The sequence below is a fragment of the Aquarana catesbeiana genome, linkage group LG09, assembly GCF_042186555.1.
Source record: "Aquarana catesbeiana isolate 2022-GZ linkage group LG09, ASM4218655v1, whole genome shotgun sequence".
Taxonomy (NCBI): domain Eukaryota; kingdom Metazoa; phylum Chordata; class Amphibia; order Anura; family Ranidae; genus Aquarana; species Aquarana catesbeiana.
In genome coordinates this window covers 302,109,206-302,129,988 of record NC_133332.1, presented here as the reverse complement: position 1 = coordinate 302,129,988, position 20,783 = coordinate 302,109,206, and the positions used below count along the sequence as shown (strand labels likewise).

At 45.1% G+C, this 20,783-nt stretch overlaps 1 protein-coding gene across 1 annotated transcript in view; it reads left to right on the top strand.

The window, feature by feature from the left end:
• The window catches only part of MED27 (mediator complex subunit 27), a 540,607-nt gene that overhangs the window by 350,998 nt on the left and 168,826 nt on the right, over nucleotides 1-20,783 (top strand). The window contains exon 4 of the mRNA XM_073600521.1: nucleotides 7,666-7,759. Coding sequence (XP_073456622.1) covers nucleotides 7,666-7,759 — 94 coding nt within the window. The remainder of the gene's footprint in view (nucleotides 1-7,665; nucleotides 7,760-20,783) is intronic.

Below are 20,783 nucleotides of genomic sequence, written 5' to 3'. Positions count from 1 at the left end.
CCATTAAAGATTACTCGGCCTCTTTCCCTAGCTTTCCGTAGGATTTCCTCCTTGAGGGGAAAGTTCACCAGACAACAAACAATGTCTCTGGGTGGTTCATTCTCCCTGGGCTGGGGGCGTAGAGCGCGGTGTGCTCTTTCCATGTCAATGGGTGAATCTGCAGGTCTTCCTATTAAATCATTAAATAGTGCACAGAGGGTTTGCTGTACTGAATTTGGATCAATGCTTTCGGGTATACCCCTTACCCTTACATTATGCCGGCGACCGCGGTTATCAAGGTCTTCCACATGTCTATGGAGGTCAAACATTTGGGAGAGTTGTGAATCATAGGCAGATTGGACCTGGCGGATGGCTGCTGCATGAGTCAGGGTTGTTTGTTCTACCGTTTCAATACGGTGTGCAATCGCCTGCATGTCTGATTTTAGGTCGGCAATAGCTGCTGTCACCGTGCTTTTAATGTCCGATGCTACTTTTTCCAGGTCGCATAGGTTTAGCATGTGTGTTCGTCCGGAGTCGGTTGTGGGAGTGAGAGTACCCATGGTCTGCATGTCGGGCCGTTCAGTGGGAGAGGCCGGTGTTTGGGCCTGTGAGGCCACGTGTGCGGACGGTCTTTGGGTGCGGAATATGTCAGGAATATTCCTACTGAGTTGCGTACCTGGGTCCAATGTGGTACGGGACGTTGAGGAACTCCGGGTGGATCTGCTCATGCTGAAATCAAGGTGTGGGCTCCCCGTTTAGCTAAGATCTGTCCCCGGATCACAGGAGCTCTTGGCTTATGCTGCCATCACGGTCTCCGTCCAGGCCACGCCCCCTATGCCGCACAGTTTTTGCGCAGCTGTCTTTCAAACACATTTTTCTTTCTCGAACATCACAGGACACAGAGCCACAGTAATTACTGATGGGTTATATAGGGTATCACTGGTGATTGGACACTGGCACACCCTATCAGGAAGTTCCATCCCCTATATAATCCCTCCCCTTGCAGGGATACCTCAGTTTTTACGCCAGTGTCTTAGGTGATGGACGTGTAAAGATGTCCTGTGCTGAGCTCCAAAGGGAATATCCTATATCCTATAGTGGGGCAAGCCAGGCAGACTGGATCCATTCAAAGTGTCCTTTCTAGGCCGAATTGGATGGTACCCGGGCCTCGTGTCCGAAGAAACGAGGTTTTACCTGTAATGCTTCTCTTTTTAGAGAGCTGGACCCCGCATATTAGAAAATGGTTTTCTAGCCTAATTTCTAGTCGGGTGCTTTACGGGCCCAGAACTGCAGGATCCCCCTATTCGTAGGGGGCCCCAGTCTCTGACGTTTTTTTCAAACGGAGCCCACCGTGAGAGGTGAAGATTGGGTCTGTGTAAACTGAACCCTGCGGATGGATAAGGAAAGAGGAGATTCCACAGAATTTTCTAATTCTAGTAGGTTTCTCCTTTAAGGTAAATGCATGCTATGCCTATTGTGATCACCGGGGGCTGCCAAGAGCACAAACCTTCACATGCTGGCTTGTCTGTCTCAGTGTTGATGCTGCACATGTTTTTCACAGCGTCTCAGGCCGGCTGCAAAGGTAGGATGGATGGGGGGATTTCTCATGTTTGAATGTTCCCCCCCAGGCTAGAGAGAGGCCACAGGGGTCTAGAAGGTGGTTATACCGCTCGGGCACCGCTGCCTCGGCCGCCATTTCCGACCATTGCCGTTTAGGCAGGTCTTCACTACCAGCTTCTCTCCCTCCTCCCCCTCCCCCAGCCTTCCTCCATAGTATTACAGGAGAGTCGGCCAGCTCGTGCTTGGTTTTTTCAAAATTCGAGGGGGGGGGCGGTAGAGGGGGGGGCGGGACGTCAGCACAGGTGCTTAGACTCCCACTCAGGCCAGCTGCAGGCTATTAAGGCACTCTGTACAGGTGCACACAGCCTTTGGAGAGACACAGAGCTGACAGTCGCATGTAAGGTGGGACACAGGTATTCTCCTAGGCAGCATTTACTGAAGTAACACCAGACTGAGCATTGGGTAGCAAGGCTTTTAGCCAGACTACATCGCTCAGCAGTCAGTGTTCATTTGTATACCTCACACCTTGTTGCTTTGCACTATGGGTAGAAGAAGTTCAAGAACCAGAGACACTAGGGGATCACGTTCAGGTTCTGAGGGCCCCCTGTCAGCAGCATCCTCCCCCCTGATGGGCCAGGGACGGCTAGCCAGGGAGAGCCGTTGGGGTCAGGGGCTACTCCTGCTTCTGGCACTTCAGCCCCTGTATACATTACACAAGAGGTTTTTTTCTCAACCATTAATGGTCTAGAGGAAAGATTAATGGCCGTGATTACGTCTTCACTCAGTAGAAGAAAATGCACTAGGCCTTCCTCTGTTCCCCAAAACCCTCAGGAAGAGGAGTTCTGGGATAAAGGAGATGAGTCCCTTTCAGAGGATTGGGATGGGACAGACGATTCCTCTTCGGAGGAATCAGGTGGAGAGGGACCCTCTGCGACTTCCCAAGAGGAGAAAGTCTTAGTGCAGATCCTTACTGGATTGGTGGTCCGCTCCACATTTAAGTTGCCCGTACCTGAAACTGCTAAAGAATCCTCTTCTGCTTTGGGGTCACTGAAACCTTTCCAAGCAGCACGGGCTTTTCCTGTTCATAATTTACTTGAAAAGCTCATTTATTCTGAGTGGGATCACCCAGACAAACGTTTTTTTCCGCCGAGAAAGTTTTCAACACTTTATCCGATGGAAGAAAAGTTTATTAAAATGTGGGGAATACTGGCCATCGATGCCACCATTTCCTCCGTAAATAATAGTCTGACTTGTCCTGTAGACGATGCTCAGGGATCCTCTAGATAAAAAGATGGAATCCCTATTGAAGGATGTTTTTTCCTTAGCAGGTTCAGTGGCTCAACCTGCAGTAGCAGCGATTGGAGTCTGTCAATACTTAAGAGACCATGTTAAGCAGGTCATCAAAGTATTACCTGAACAACAGAAACAGGGGTTTGCTAACCTTCCAGCGGCCTTATGCTTTGTGGTTGACGCCATTAGAGATTCTATCGTGCAAACCTCCCTTCTTTCACTGGGGTTGGTGCATATACGTAGAATCCTATGGTTGAAAAATTGGTCAGCCGAAGCACCATGTAAGAAGCTGCTGGCTGGGTTTCCATTGCGTGGTGCAAGGTTGTTTGGAGATTACTTGGATAACTATATCAAGAGAATCTCTTGTGGGAAAAGCACTCTCTTACCTGTCAAAAAGAAGAGTATGCGTCCCTCTTTCAAACAGACTCTTTCCCCAGGGTCGGGGGCTTCAGCCTCCAGGCAGTCTCGACGGCCACCTTCATCTGGGTCCAGAGACAAGAGTCAACCCCAGGGACAAAAGAAGTCCTGGGGGAAGAAGCCTAATAGGCAAAACACTAAGATCTCTGCATGAGGGGGCGCCCCCGCTCACTCGAGTGGTGGGGAAGACTGCGACAGTTCTCAGGGCTCTGGCAGGAGGATTTCCAGAACAGATGGGTAATCTCCACGGTAACCTTAGGGTACAAGCTGGAGTTTCAGGAATTTCCCTCTCCTCGGTTCCTCAGATCAAGTGTCCCCAGAGAAGAAGCAGTCGCTCCTTCTAGCGTTAGAGCGACTTTTGTCGCAGGAGGTCATTATGATAGTTCCCGCAAAGGACCAGGGATTGGGCTTCTATTCCAACCTTTTTACGGTCCAAAAACCAAATGGGGATGTCAGACCCATTCTGGATTTAAGGGATCTGAACCGATTCCTAAGGATTCAATCCTTCCGCATGGAATCAATTCGGACAGTAGTTCCCACCCTGCAGGGAGGAGAATTTCTGGCATCGATAGACCTCAGAGATGCATATCTGCATGTGCCCATTTTTCCTGCTCATCAGAAGTTTCTGCGCTTCGAGGTAGGAGGGCGCCATTTCCAGTTTGTGGCTCTGCCTTTCGGGATAGCCACTGCACCTCAAGTGTTCACAAAGATCTTGGCTCCTCCTCTGGCCAGATTAAGGGCTCAGGGTATAGCTGTCATAGCAAACCTAGACGGCCTGCTCTTGATAGACCGGTCGGTAGCCTCTTTGAATGGAAACTTGAGGACCACAGTCAGGTATCTAGAACACCTGGGTTGTATCCTCAACCTAGAAAAGTCTTTCCTAAAACCAGTAAGAAGACTGGAGTATTTAGGTCTGATTATAGATACAAGCCAGGAGAAAATATTTCTACCCCAGGCAAAGATCGCTGCTTTAAGAGAGCTGATTCTGGCAGTCAGGACCAAGAAGGGTCCCTCTGTCCGCCTTTGTATGAGGCTACTAGGGAAGATGGTGGCTTCATTCGAAGCAGTTCCCTATGCTCAGTTTCATTCAAGAATGCTGCAACACAGTATTCGGTCGACCTAGAACAAGAAGGTTCAGGCGTTAGACTTTCCGATGCACCTGTCGCATGCAGTGCGTCAGAGCCTCAATTGGTGGCTCATACCTGAAAACCTGCAGAAGGGGAAATCCTTTCTACCGGTTACCTGGACGGTGGTAACAACAGATGCCAGTCTGTCAGGTTGGGGAGCAGTTCTGGAACAGTCTGCGGTTCAGGGGATATGGTCCAAGACCGACAGGACCTTACCCATCAACATTCTGGAGATCCGGGCGATATATCTAGCCCTAAAAGCCTGGACTATCAGGCTACAGGTTTGTCCGGTCAGGATCCAGTCCAACAATGCCACAGCAGTGGCTTATGTCAATCATCAGGGAGGCACCGGAGCCGAGCTGTTCAAAAGGAGGTGAACCAGATCTTAGTCTGGGCAGAGATGCATGTGCCATGCATATCGGCAGTTTTCATCCCGGGAATAGAGAACTGGCAGGCGGACTATCTAAGTCACCAGCAGTTACTTCCAGGGGAATGGTCTCTGCATCCCGACGTCTTTTGGGCCATATGCCAAAGATGGGGGGTTCCAGATGTAGATCTCTTTGTATCTCGATTCAACAAAAAGATAGATTTGTGGCAAGGACAAAAGATCCTCTTGCATGCGGTACGGATGCGTTGGTGATTCCGTGGCATCAGTTCTCACTGATTTACGCATCCCCGCCTATTCTGCTACTACCACGACTCCTTCGCAGGATCAGGCAGGAAAGGAAGTTGGTACTTCTGGTGGCCCCCGCTTGGCCCAGAAGGACTTGGTATGCAGAAATAGTAAGGATGACGGTGGGTTTCCCGTGGACCCTACCGGTACGCCCAGACCTGTTATCCCAAGGTCCAGTGTTCCATCCTGCCTTACAAATGCTAAATTTGACGGTTTGGCTATTGAGACCCACGTTCTGAAGAGTCGTGGGCTCTCAGGTCCTGTCATATCTACCTTGATTAATGCAAGGAAGCCAGCTTCCAGGATGATTTATCATAGAGTCTGGAAAGCTTATGTATCCTGGTGTGAATCCAGAGGTTTGGCATCCCAGGAAATATGTCATAGGTAGAATTCTTGTTTTTCTACAATTAAGATTAGAGATGAAGCTGGCCTTAAGTACCATCAAGGGCCAAGTCTCCGCTTTATCAGTATTAGTTCAGCGGCCACTTGCTTCGCATTCTTTGGTCCAAAGCTTTATGCAGGGGGTGATGCGTCTTAATCCTCCGGTTAAAGCGCCCCTAAACCCCTGGGACTTGAACTTGGTCCTGGCTGTGTTACAGAAACAGCCTTTTGAACCAATAAGTCAGATTCCTTTGGTCTTGTTGACAAGGAAGTTAATTTTTCTGGTGGCCATCTCTTCTGCTAGAAGAGTTTCAGAATTAGCAGCCCTTTCCTGTAAGGAGCCTTATTTGATTATACACAAGGATAGAGTGGTACTGCGCCCTCATCCTAGTTTTTTACCGAAGGTGGTTTCTGATTTTCATTTAAACCAAGACATTGTTCTGCCTTCCTTTTTTCCAGATCCCTGTTCTCCGGAAGATAAATCTCTACATTCGTTGGATGTAGTAAGAGCAGTTAAGGCCTATCTCGGGGCAGCTGCTCAGATCCGCAAGGCGGATGTTTTGTTTGTGCTGCCAGAGGGTCCCAATAGAGGACAGGCAGCGTCAAAAGCTACCATTTCTAAATGGATTCGACAATTGATCATTCAAGCTTACGGTTTGAAACAGAAGATTCCTCCGTTTCAGATCAGGGCACATTCCACAAGGGCTATTGGTGCTTCTTGGGCAGTGCATCACCGGGCCTCTATGGCTCAAATCTGCAAGGCCGCAACCTGGTCTTCAGTTCATACATTCATCAGATTCTATCAGGTGGATGTGAGAAGGCATGAGGATATCGCCTTTGGGCGTAGTGTGCTGCAGGCAGCGGTACAGGGTCCTCAGGTCTGATTGCACCCTACTTGGTCGTGGTTCCCCCCCCTCAGGTAGCATTGCTCTGGGACATCCCATCAGTAATTACTGTGGCTCTGTGTCCCGTGATGTTCGAGAAAGAAAATAGGATTTTTTAAAACAGCTTACCTGTAAAATCCTTTTCTTTCGAAGCACATCACGGGACACAGAGGTCCCACCCCTCTTCTAATACACTATATTGCTTGGCTACAAAACTGAGGTATCCCTGCAAGGGGAGGGATTATATAAGGGGTTGAACTTCCTGATAGGGTGTGCCAGTGTCTAATCACCAGTGATACCCTATATAACCCATCAGTAATTACTGTGGCTCTGTGTCCCGTGATGTCCTTCGAAAGAAAAGGATTTTACAGGTAAGCTGTTTTAAAAAATCCTATTTTTTTGGAAAAAATACACTTTAATGAACGAAAAAAAAAACACCAAAACACAATTTTTTACCCCAATTCTTTTGTATAATGTGCTCTAACATTTGTGGCAATACCTCACATGTTTGGTTTCAACACTGTTTACATATGCTAGCACGACTTAAGCATGTGTTCACTTCAGCGCGCGATCATGGAGGGAATGGGGTGCTTTCCTTTTTCTTTTTTTTTGTGCATTATCCCAGGTAATTTTTTTAATAAAACCAGAATAAAGTACTACTCACAAACATATGGAGATAAGGCGCTTAGCGTAGCCACCTGATCGTGGCGAACAGTCCATGAACAATAGTCTCCAGATAGCTATGGGAAGGACACCAGGGCTGCTGCTGACTGACGCATTCCAAAGTCATAGCTTCTTTTTCGGAGCCTAGCCTGGGTGGTTGTTTAACTTATTATTAAATAAATACCTACAAGCAATGTGTACAGCAAAACTGAAGGAAAAGCTAACTACCTATTGGCCATTATACTTCACACTCGCCTCCCGTTGTGCTGTGTGACAGTTATTGTCTACTTGTTCTTTGGAATTTCAGCCACTGTGATCTTCTTTAGTACTTTGTGCTACCTTTTTTGTCTAAATATTTTTTTTTTTTTTTTTTTAAGTTTTAACAGTCTTTGAAGGTGGGACATGTGCAATTGGTGAGGAAAGTATGCAGACATGGGGGCCCAGATTCATAGATCAATCTGCTGGGATCCTTGGGGGTCCTAAGTGATTGCAAGTTGACTTAAATCTCCAACATATACCAAAACCAGATATATCTGTTTTTGGAAGAGTTGCCTTTAATACCAAGTTATGGTTTTATCAGTTCAATATATACTCAACATGTGAATTATATAATTGCCTTTGTGTTTGAATTCTGTGATTTTCAGCTTAGCAAGATTCAAGTCAAGTATTAATCATGTATCCTTTCTCCTAGTTACATCGATGATGTTATCAGCCGTATAGATCGCATGTTTCCAGAGATGACCATCCACTTATCAAGACCCAATGGCTCATCGGCTATGCTGCTGGTAAGTTATACGTGCTGCTCAGCTAAACATGCTTGGTGGGCCTAGCTTAGCCTGCCACCTGCCAGGTGGTTTATCTCTCCAACATCTGGACCGCCCACTGTATATATACGTCATTTTTTTGAAGATGGATATCTCGGTAACGGCAGCAGCTGCTGCCACAACCGAGGTATCCATCTTTTCAGCGGGCGGTTCCGTACACGATAATGGTGGTCTCTGCGGCGGGTTCGCCGCGAGATCACCGTTATCGGCGGCGGGAGAGGTGCCACCCCCCCTCCCGCCGCTCTCCCGCACCCTCCGCCGCTTACCGGAGCCGTCGGTAGCGGCGGAGGCGATCGGGTCATTTCCCTGCTGAGGTATGGAGACGAGTGAGGCCAAGATGGCGCCCACCCGTCTCCATACCATGTGACGGCCGGAGCGACGTCATTACGACGGCTCCGCCCACTTCTCTTAAAGGCACAATTTTTTTAGTGTCATTTTTTTAAACGACTTTTTTTTTTTTTTTTTTTTTTTTTTGCATTTTAGTCTAAATATGAGATCTGAGGACTTTTTGACCCCAGATCTCATATTTAAGAGGACCTGTCATGCTTTTTTCTATTACAAGGGATGTTTACATTCCTTGTAATAGGAATAAAAGTGATCCAAATTTTTTTTTTTTTTTAAAAACAGTGAAAAAATAAATAAAATAAAATAAATAATAAAAAAAAAAAAAAAAAATTTTTAAAGCGCCCTGTCCCGACGAGCTCGCATGCAGAAGCGAACGCATGCATGAGTAGCGCCCGCATATGAAAACGGTGGTCAAACCACACATGTGAGGTATCGCCGCGACCGGTAGAGTGAGAGCAATAATTCTAGCCCTAGACCTCCTCTGTAACGCAAAACATGCAATCTGTAGAATTTTTTAACCGTCGCCTATGGAGATTTTTAAGGGTAAAAGTTTGACGCTATTCCACGAGCGGGCGCAATTTTGAAGCGTGACATGATGGGTATCAATTTACTTGGCGTAACATTAAATTTCACAATATAAAAAAAAATTGGGCTAACTTTACTGTTGTCTTTTTTTTTCTTTCAAAAAAAGTGAATTTTTTCCAAAAAAAGTGCGCTTAGAAGACCGCTCATGCGCAAATACGGTGCAAAAAAAAGTATTGCAATGACCGCTATTGTATTCTCTAGGATGTTAGAAAAAAAACAATATATAATGTTTGGGGGTTCTAAGTAATTTTCTAGCAAAAAAAACTGTTTTAAACTTGTAAACACCTAAAATCCAAAACGAGGCTAGTCTTGAAGTGGTTAAAAAAGTTAAATATCAGTTTTGGGTTGACTGACCTTTTAAAATGAATGCATACGCAGGGGCAGTGTGTATGTGTATAAAAACAAATATATGTATGTATATATACAGGTGCATCTCATAAAATTAGAATATCATCAAAAAGTTCATTTATTTCAGTAATTCAATTTAAAAAGTAAAACTCTTATATTATATAGATGCGTTACACACAGAGTGCTATATTTCAAGGATTTATTTATTTTAATGTTGATGATTATGGCTTACAGCTAGTGAAAACCCAAAATTCTGTATCTCACAAAATTAGAATATTACATAAGACCAATAAAAAAAAAGCATTTTTAATACAGAAATGTTGGCTTACTGAAAAGTTTTTCCATGTACAGTATAGTATGCATGCCATACTTGGTTGGGGCTGCTTTTGTATGAATTACTGCATCAATGCAGCGTGGCATGAAAGCGATCAGCCTGTGGCACTGCTGAGGTGTTATGGAAGCCCAGGTTGCTTTGATAGCAGTCTTCAGCTCACCTGCATTGTTGGGTCTGGTGTCTCTCATCTTCCTCTTGACTATACTCCACAGATTCTCTATGGGATTTAGGTTAGGCGAGTTTGCTGGCCAATCAAGCACAGTGATACCATGATCAATAAACCAGGTATTGGTACTTTTGGCAGTGTGGGCAGGTGCCAAGTCCTGCTGAAAAATGAAATCAGCATCTCCATAAAGCTGGTCAGCAGAGGGAAGCATGAAGTGCTCTAGAATGTCTTGGTAAAGGGCTGCACTGATTTTGGACTTGATAAAACACAGTAGATCAACACCAGCAGATGACCTGGATCCCCAAATTATCACGGACTGTGGAAAATTTTGAATTTCATTTGGAAATCCAGGTCCCAGAATCTGGAGGAAGAGTGAAGAGGCACAGAATCCAAGTTGCATGAGGTCCAGTGTGAAGTTTCCACAGTCAGTGATGATTTGGGGAGCCATATCATCTGCTGGTGTTGGTCCGCTCCATTCCTAGCTCAAATCCCTTTACACAACCGGCATTGTCATCAGAGGAAAAGGCCTTTATTACCTTGAACCATAATAAATTATGTGCCGCTCAGGCTACAAGGTAAAGCAGTCCTGTGTCCATGGCTGTGAGTGCAGGCCAAGGAGGGATATTGTCTTGGCTCCATAAAACTGTTAAGCAAAGGATAAATCCCATGAAGCCATACATAAATGCAGACCCACTGGTATTAGAATGAATGGCAGTCTCGGCCTGGGCTCCCGCCAGGCCATGCCCCTAATGCCTTGATGCTTAATACCCATGATTAAGCGCCTAGAGGCAAAGTGAATTGTGTTGGGGCGTGGCCTGATGAGAGCCCAGGCTAAGACTGCCATTCATTCCAATACCAATGGGTCTGCATTGATGTGCAGCTTCATGGGATGTATCCTTTGCCTTTATTACCTTGTCACTGTAAAAGATAATTTTGTAAAGCCTTAGGGTTGGCAGTGTCAAGCATATCCTGAGTTATTTTCAGATCAATTACTGCTTCTACTATAGGCAGAGATTTGATCCCATCATCTACATAGAAATTATTTTCCACAAATTCACATGCATCAGATCCAGATTCTTTTTCACCTTCTGGAGCGTTCTTTCTCAGCCCATAAATTGCTACAGAAGGAAAAGGGCTGTTGCCAAAAACATGTACCCTGTTGTCTTCTCAAATGATGGAACAGTGGAGCATTTGCTGAATGTCGGCTATACCAGCAATTAGTTCTGGCTGGAAGCAGAGCAAAACTTCTACAAGGCTGTTGTTCAGATTAGGCCATGTGGGAAGGACTTTGTGAAGGGAAACGCCTTCATATCAAGCATGTGAGTTGAAGACCACCCTGATCTCATCCGGCTTGTGAGAATGGTGCATGCCAAAGCATGGGAGGTATCAATATTCCTCTCCTTCCTTGAGGGGTGGTGCAGACTCAGTATGATCGCCTCGTAGATTGTGAGCTCTAACGAGCAGGGCTCTCAGATTCCTCCTGTATTGTATTTGTACTGTCTGCCCTCATGTTGTAAAGCGCTGCGCAAACTGTTGGCACTATATAAATCCTGTATATTAATAATTTCTCGCAAACACCTTCTGCATAAAGTCAACAAAGTGTTTTTACATTGCAGGTTTGCTGTTCAGGGCGTGCTGTAAAAAATAATTCATGCTTCTGGTTGTTGATTATTATTTGGTAGTTTCTTTCTTGAGGCAAGAAATGGTAGTGATACTACCCAGCTGTTTAAATTGTCCTGATTGGAACTCCTTACTCATAGTTCTTAGGAACTCCTCATCTTTCATGATGGCTTCCTTTTAATTAGTACAACGAACACCTTGGTCCCGATGTTATCAGACCAGTGGCTCTCCTGCCTGTCTCTTCTATAATGCCAGCATAGGGGCCCAGGCTATATGGTAAGGCAGTGTTTCTCAAACTCATAGTTCTTAGGAACTCCTCATCTTTCATGATGGCTTCCTTTTAATTAGTACAACGAACACCTTGGTCCCGATGTTATCAGACCAGTGGCTCTCCTGCCTGTCTCTTCTATAATGCCAGCATAGGGGCCCAGGCTATATGGTAAGGCAGTGTTTCTCAAACATTTTTAGGTCAAGGCACCCTTTAAAATTTTGTACAATCTCGAGACACCCCATTCTAAAATGTAAAAAACCGACCCAATAATTTTACATAACACAGCGACATGCACATATGTACTGTAGGACACTGAACATTTGAGGTGATTTATTCTTCCAAAGCAAACACACCTTTGCACACTGGAAGTGACTAGTATCCCTGAGTTTCTCTTCTCCCTCAGTTCCTCTCCCTCACTTAGCTAATGTGATCCCATTGCTGACAGAGAGGGAGAGAGGAGGGGCAAACAAGGATACTGTTTAGGCACTTCACATACTCCTTAATCAACCAATGACATAATTGTTTTTTTAGGACACCAGCACCCTGGTTAAAAAAGGCTGTAATAAGGCATCTCCTGTTAATGTTTAACCGGTCAAAAAGCTTTGCTCCTACAAGAGAGCTGTAACTCTGGCAATCTAGAATAGCATACCGTCTTACAGCTTTTCTGGGTTGACCCTTGGGGTATACACAAACCAATGTATTTTGGTACAGGATTTATCACAGAGTCCTTCTCCACAGATGTCTGTACATGTAGAGAAAATTGGGAGTATGAAACGCTGTTTGGTCTATGCTTTCGCAGTCATGCTTTGCTCAGGAGGATCACCTTTGGACAGAGTAGAACTGTCTCGAAATGAATAAAGCTTTTGCACCTGATCATCATTGTTGCAGTCTATGCACTTTATAGTAGCCTTAGTTTCTTTAGCATGGTGTTCTGTGGAAGCACAGCATTTGAGGCAAACCCCAAATTTCTTTAAAAGCCCTTTGTGTTCTTGCTAGGGTTACTTTTTGAAGTCAATACGCTTCCAAAGCGGTTGTAGTTTATGTATAGGACTTTTGGTTTCTCAGTTTTCTTGTTCTGATCAGTCTTTTCAAGGACTGGAGTAAGTTCAAGTAGAATATCAGTCCTTTTCACAGTTGCAGGACCTCTGTGGTCTCTCTGGGAAATGTGTGAGCTTGCAGGCCTTGGAGAAGGTGTCCTGAGAGGGTTGGACTCCCCAAGGTCTCTAAGAATCTGCAAGTCTCATAATGAACTCACAGAAGTATGAAAAGAGAGGAAAGGAAACTTGATTTTTTCTTATACCTCGATTCAACTGATACCCATTTTTCCCTGATATAAAAGGTGAATGGATTATCCCGCGCTACCTTGTAGTGTGTTCTATATTAAAGCGGTTGTGGGGGGGTGTGGCCTAGTGCGGTATGTGATCAGACATGTTCCTGTGCAGCTCCAGTCTCTCCTTTTACTATCCTGGTCGTTCATGAGTGAAACTCGACTCTAATCACGCCTACCCTGGCAGGAACGTTTTCCGCACCTTAGGAAGCCATTTTGGTGGATGGGAAAGCAGCAGGGGAAGAAGCAACCCCTGGCCACAATGGCCATCACTACCCGCACCTGCCAAGATGTCTACCGCAGTACCCTCCATGTGCATCACCAGCCTCCTCTCCTGATGTCTTTGGGGAAAGCCAGGACACTTCCCCATCACCTTCCCCCGAGATCCCGGACCCCCCGGCCGTGTCCCTGCAAGCGACCCCGTGGGAGGATGTCACGGATGATGATGAGGGGCCTACACTGTCGGAGGTCCTCGCTATCATTAAGGTTAACCACACAGACCTTATGGGGAAGGTGGATGGCCTAAAGATCAACTTAACGATCATGCGGCAGGACATGCAAAAAATTTGTGGCCAGGTTACTGAGACTGAGCAATGTATTAGTGACCTGGAGGACACTATTAACCCCATCCTGTCCAAACTTAATACCTATGGGGGGAAGATTGCAATGTTGAAAGATAAAGTGGATGACCTTGAACTGTCTCCACAGGAATAACCTGCATCTGGTTGGTCTCCCGGAGTGGGTGGAGGGATCAGACCCTGTAGCCTTCCTGGAAAGCTGGCTTGAACAATAATTTGGCCGCAATCAACTCTCCCCTTGCTTCGTGATTGAGAGGGCCCACCGAGTCCCTGGGCTTCCCCTCCCCGAGGGTCACATTCCACGTATGATGGTGATTCGCCTCCTTAAGTACAGGGATCGTGATTCCATTTTGGGGGCAGCCAGGAAGAAGGGAAGTCTCCGGATTAACAACGCTGTGGTGTCTGTTTCCTGATTATTCTGCGACAGTCCGCAATCGAAGAGCCAGTTATCGGCATGTCAAGCAGAAACTCCGGGAGCATGATATCCAATATTCTATGCTGTTCCCTGCTACCCACCGGGTTACCGATCAAGGGAGGGTTCACTTCTTCCAATCCCCCATAGATGCCTTATCTTGGTGGGAATCATTACCTCACTCCCTAAGCCACCTGCCTGATGGATGTCTTCCCACTAAGCTTGAAAAGCTGATTTGTTTTTCTCTCCCTGCCCTTTCCCCTTGTCCTTTTGTTATCCTTCATCGAGGCTCTGTTAAGCAAAAGTTTGGTCTACCATACACCTCCCCTGTGGGAGAGTAACTGGCCCTCATTTACTGAGCCAGCCCGAGGTGCCGTGGGGTGAACTTTTCTACCCCCCTATTTTTTTGTTGAACACGGACTATTTTGTTTTTCTGAAATTCTTTGCTTTTTGTTGTCGGCCATGCATCCATGTTTTTGGAGCTGGGCAGGGGTTATGATACCCTTATTGGGTAATGACTATGCTATTGTACATAGTTGTGCCTTTGTGTGTATGTTGTATGTGTGGATGTATGTTTGTGCGCCACTGCGACCGTCTAGCCCAGGGGTCTCAAACTGGCGGCCCTCCAGCTGTTGCAAAACTACAAGTCCCATCATGCCTCTGCCTGTGGGAGTCATGCTTGCAACTGTCAGTCTTGCAATGCATTATGGGACTTGTAGTTTTGCAACAGCTGGAGGGCCGCCAGTTTGACACCCCCTGCTCTAGACCCTCTGTAGCTATGACCGGAGTTGGGGAGACTTATTTGTGTCCTCCCTCTTCCTTTCTACTCTGTCCATGGTAAATATTTGTTCATGGAATGTCTGCAGACTGAATTCTAAATGTAAAAGAGCATCATCTGTATTTGAGGCCCTGAAGCCATCTAAACGGCATGTCCTGTGCCTCCAGGAAACTCATCTGATAGGTTCTAAGATTTTAGCTCTGAAAAAACATTGGTTGGCTCATAACTACCACTCTACTTATTCTAACTATGCCCGCGGGGGTTGCAGTTCTAATTCGTAAAGGGTTATCATTCTCATGTCATCAAGTTATTTGGACCCTAAGGGGCAGTATATTATTTTACATGTGACCATATATGGATTTTACCTCCTTTTGGTCACGGTCTACCTGCCCCCTCTGGTCACGGCTGCAGTGTTCTCTGAACTAAGTGTGCATTTTGCCTTATTGCCTAGCTGTCCTATGCTTATTCTTGGGGATTTTTAACACTGTGTTGCAGCCTGAATTATATAGGTTGAAGCCTCTACAATCTAAATTGTTTAGTGTGTGGTGCAACACCTATGGATGTGTGGATCTATGGCACTGGAAGTACCCCAGGGACAAGGTGTTCTTCTGCCAATCCAGGTCTTATGCTGCCCTCTCCAGATTGGACTATGCACTGGCCACGGGTGTGCTTTTGTCTTGTGTTCAGTCCATAGCATATCTGTCCCAGACGGTGTCTTATCATTCTGTAGTACAGGTGGGTTTGACTTTGGGCCATAGACCCTTGTTTCGGGCTTGGAGACTCAGCCCTCTCTGGTTCTGCACACCGGACATACTTGAGTCCATTCCAACTGACATGGCCAACTACTGGTCCTCTAACTCTGACTCTGAAGCCGGGGGGCCTGTCGGGGATGCCTTTAAAGCGATGGTCAGGGTTTCCTATACCTCATGCATTAAGCACTATAGATCCGTTGGGCGGACCACGCAGGAGGCTCTCCAGAAAGCACTGGATGAGGCACGCTCCTGTCACACGGGTAGCCCTTCCTCTGAGACTTGTGGTATGCTGACAGACGCCCATCGTGCGCTGCAGCTTCATATGGTGGGTTTGACTAGGAAGCAACAATTGTACCTCCCTGCTCGTATTCACGAGCATGGGGGAAAAAAACGGTAGGCTTCTTGCGTGTCTCGCCCACACAGATTTTTTTTAGAACAGTTTGAGTGCTGAAATTCAACTCCCAGATGGGTCAACTACCTCTGATGCACTGACTATCGACCAAACCTTCGCAGAATTCTATAGCAGGTTATATGAGGATACGACTGTACCTCCCGAGTAAGCCTTTATGGGTTTCTTTGAATCACTTGCATTCCCAGCACTTAGTACCCTCCAGCAATTCCTCTTAGATAAACCTATCACATTGGAGGAGGTAACTACAGCCATACGTTCATTACCAACCAGTAAAACTCCGGGTCTAGATGGCCTCCCCTTACAATGGTACCAGGTAAATGTAGAGGACTTGGCTCCCCGGCTCCTTAAGAGGATTATGATGCATATGATACAACTGAGTGTTTGCTGCTGTTACGCCTTTCACTTCCGCTAGTTGCTTGCTCTAAGACTTTTAACCTTGCAATGGTTGTGGCGTGCTCACATTGTTTCTCCAAAGCTTTCATCTCTGCTCTATTGGATGTAGTTTCTGCTTTCACCTCTGCTTGCATCTGTGCTTTCTTGTGTGCAGTTTCTACTCCCATCAGTGCTCTCTTATGTTCAGTTTCTTCTGCATCTATCTCTGCTTTCTTTTGGGCCAGGGCTGCCTGAATTTTGGAAGCTTCAGCCTTGGGATGAGCTTTGATAAGTTGGTGGCTGAGAGTGGAAGATCTTGATTGTAGAGACTTAGCAGAGCTGGAGGAGTGTCTTGTAGATGCAGAGTGATGAAATTTGGATTCATGAAGTTATCTGATTCTCCCTTCTGCTTTTGTCTTTGTAGTACTAAACTGTCTCTCTCTAGATTAAAGTGTTACTAAACCTACAACAGTAAAATCAGTCTGTATATACCACATAGCATGCTTGTTATACTCACTGTGGAACTTAAGGGGTTAATCCTCTGCATTGTGTAAAAAGGCTTTTTTTTCCTGCATGCACTCATCCTCCCCCTCCTGCACCCTGTATCTGGGGAAGGCAAGCTAACACAGGCAAGGTAGTGTTCACATGCTCAGTTGTGTCTTGTATGCTGGAGAGAACATTTACTTGTTCTCAGAGCTAGCCAGGTCACAGGCTGTAGTGGAAATCTCCTATCTGAACTCTCAGCACTGGAGAAACCGTGCAGTTTATCATGTAACTGTGGTATACAGATCATCCAAAAAGGTATATAGTGGCAGTATTTTAATGTAAAAAAGAAGATTTATAAGCTGTGGGCACTGGGGGGTGGATGAACTATTTTCATATTACTGGGTTTAGTGACACTTTAAGCTCATAAAATCCCTTTAATCTTTCTTGTGACTCTTCAGTGTTGTACCGCTTTAGAAAGTTAGTATGTTCAAAGTGGAAGTTCACTCAAACACTAGCTATACTTACATCTACTCCCACCCTCATTCTAAGCCTAATCTATCTACCTTGTAAAGGAAAGATCTGTATATTTACCTATGCTGAGAGTACTCAGCGCTGGCTTCAGTAAAGAGCAGAGATCGAACGCTGACAACGGATGCAGAGCCTGGGTGATGATGTCACTCATAGGCTTACCATGGGACATCAGGTGTCTCTCCTTTACCCTGAATCCAGTGCTGAGACTCGATCATGAGGCTGGAACGGGGTGCCCTCAGAATAGGTAAGTATACTTTTGTAGGGTAGATAGAATAGGCTTAGAGTGGGGATGTAAGTAGATTTAAAGCAGTTCTTCAGTCAGATTTTTTTTAAAAAGTCAGCAGCTACAAATACTTGAGGGGACTTCTGATGGTATTGCCTAGGCAATTCTAGGGGAAGTAGGATCAGGTATCTGAAAAAATTAGGTACCAGTTTTCCAAAAGAAAATTCCAAAGAGGGACAGGGGCGGTGAGAAAGCAGAACTTCCCCTTTATATGAACTCTTACCTTGTAAAACAAACCATTCAGTTTAAAATAGAGATGAAAGGCAAAACATTTGTGTATAATTATATAAATGTTATAAATACCTTTTTAGTTTTTCTTATTTTATAAGTGATCACATACCCTCTGTTCTCAGCTGCATAAGCTTAGAGACCTGGAGGAGGAAAAACAGCATTACACATGTCTTCCAAGTCCATGGCTGTGCAGGGGGCATGTGTCAGCACTGTCTGATCATTAGAGAAGGGCAGACTGAGTTCCCAGCACAGCTAGAAAACTGACCAGAAAACTGTGCTCTCATGGCTAGTGTGGTCAGATTGTATTAGGGAAGCAGAGGGACTGGCAGGAACACCAGGTATTTCACACAAAGGAAGCAATACAAAGAGAACAGGATACCGTTTTATACAAGTACAGTGGGGATCGAAAGTTTGGGCACCCCAGGTAAAAATGTGTATTAATGTGCATAACGAAGCCAAGGAAAGATGGAAAAATCTCCAAATGGCATCAAATTACAGATTAGACATTCTTATAATATGTCAAAAAAAGTTAGATTTTATTTCCATCATTTACACTTTCAAAATTACAGAAAACAAAAAAATGGCATCTGCAAAAGTTTGGGCACCCTGCAGAATTTATAGCATGTACTGCCCCCTTTGCAAAGCTGAGACCTGCCAGTGTCATGGATTGTTCTCAGTCATCATCTGGGAAGACCAGGTGATGTAAATCTCAAAGGTTTTAAATGGCCAGACTCATCTGACCTTGCCCCAACAGTCAGCACCATGGGTTCTTCTAAGCAGTTGTCTAGAAAACTGAAAATAGTTGACGCTCACAAAGCTGGAGAAGGCTATAAGAAGATAGCAAAGCGTTTTCAGATGTCATTATCCTCTGTTCGGAATGTAATTAAGAAATGGCAGTCATCAGGAACAATGGAAGTTAAAGCAAGATCTGGAAGACCAAGAAAAATATCAGACAGAACAGCTCGCAGGATTGTGAGAAAAGCAATTCAAAACCCACGTTTGACTGCACGATCCCTCCAGAAAGATCTGGCAGACACTGGCGTTGTGGTACACTATTCCACTATAAAGAGATACTTGTGCAAATATGGTCTTAATGGAAGAGTCATCAGAAGAAAACCTCTTCTACATCCTCACCACAAAAATCAGCGTTTGAACTTTGCAAATGAACATATAGACAAGCCTGAGGCATTTTAGAAACAAGTTCTGTAGACCGATGAGGTTAAAATAGAACTTTTTGGCCGGAATGAGCAAAGGTACGTTTGGAGAAGAAAGAGCACAGAATTTAATGAAAAGAACCTCCAACTGTTGAGCATGGGGGTGGATCAATCATGCTTTGGGGTTGTATTGCAGCCAGTGGCACAGGGAACATTTCACGAGTAGAAGGAAAAATGGATTCAATAAAATTTCAGCAAATTTTGGATGGTAACTTGATGCCATCTGTGAAAAAGCTGAAGTTAAAGAGAGGATGGCTTCTACAAATGGATAATGATCCTAAACACACCTCAAAATCCACGGGGGATTACATCAAGAGGCGTAAACTGAAGGTTTTGCCATGGCCTACACAATCTCCTGACCTCAACATTATTGAAAATCTATGGATAGACCTTAAAAGAGCAGTGCGTGACAGACAGCCCAGAAATCTCAAAGAACTGGAAGACTTTTGTAAGGAAGAATGGGCAAAGATACCTCAAACAAGAATTGAAAGACTCTTGGCTGGCTACAAAAAGCATTTACAAGCTGTGATACTTGCCAAAGGGGGCAGTACAAGATATTAACTCTGCAGGGTGCCCAAACTTTTGCAGACGCCATTTTTTTGTTTTCTGTAATTTTGAAAGTGTAAATGATGGAAATAAAATCTAACTTTTTGTGACATATGATAAGAATGTCTAATCTGTAATTTGATGCCACTTGGAGATTTTTCCATCTTTCCTTGGCTTCGTTATGCACATTAATACAAATTTTTACCTGGGGTGCCCAAACTTTTGATCCCCACTGTACATGGTACAGCATCCACATATCAGGAATATGAAATGTTGGGTTACATATTCTTTAAGTATAGTTACTGTTTGACTAAACTTCCATTTTAAGGCACAGTCTTTGATGAATCTCATAGGTAGCACTGAATTGTTTGAGAGTGCCCCCTAGTTGCAGTACCTCAATCGGCGGTTGAGAAAGATATGACTTGCAATCAAACCTTTTAAATCATAAGTGATTGACATTAACCAGCAGTTTATCAGCTTCATAATTCTGTTGAACCTTCTAGGTTGGTTTAACTGAGTGTTTACCCTGCCTGCTTACTTCCTGATGTGGAAAGAATTCTGTTTCTTGCTGTGTTTCAGCCTCCACAGAAAATGTAATGCCTTGCTATGACATTGTGTTGACAATGAAGAAGTTAAAGAGGAAGTAAAACCCGATGGGGTTTTACTTCCTCTTTTGCACACTGCAAGGCCTGCAAATCAAAAGCATAATGGGCTAGTATCGCATACTAGCCCATTATACGACACTTACCTGCAAACGAAGCCCACGTTGTCCCCTGAGCAGGCCGCGTCCATCTTCGCCCCTCTTCCTTCCGGGGCCACGGGGTCGCATTACATCACTCCCGCGCATGCTCGCGGGAGCCATCAATCACGGCACACGCTGGAGCAGGAAACTGCATGGTGGTCCGTTTCTTCACAGCACATCCGCCAGTGATGACATTGGCGCACTACAAGTGAAATATCTCCTAAACAGTGCTCGTTTAGGAGATATTTCCACTACCTATAGGTAAGCCTTATTCTAGGCTTACCTATAGTCAACAAAAAGGGTTTACAACCACTTTAACTGGCAGTCTCTGAGAAATGTATCAGTAGTTCTGTGTGCATTGTAGAGCACAGACTGCTTTCTGTCTCACTTATTTGGGAAGGCAATATAAGCAGAAATCAGAATGCCAGCTTCTCCTCTATACATGAATAACGCACTGACTTTGTATAACAGTCCCATTAGAAAAACAATCGATTATTGCTCCACACTGGGGCCCACAGTTTATTACCCATAAAATGCAGACCGCATTCTAGAGTGACCATTGGAGAGCTACAAGTGGACCTCTTAGTTTTAGATTTTGAGTTATTATTTTCCCTGGCCTTTATGTGCAGTATAAATTTGTGCCTAATACATA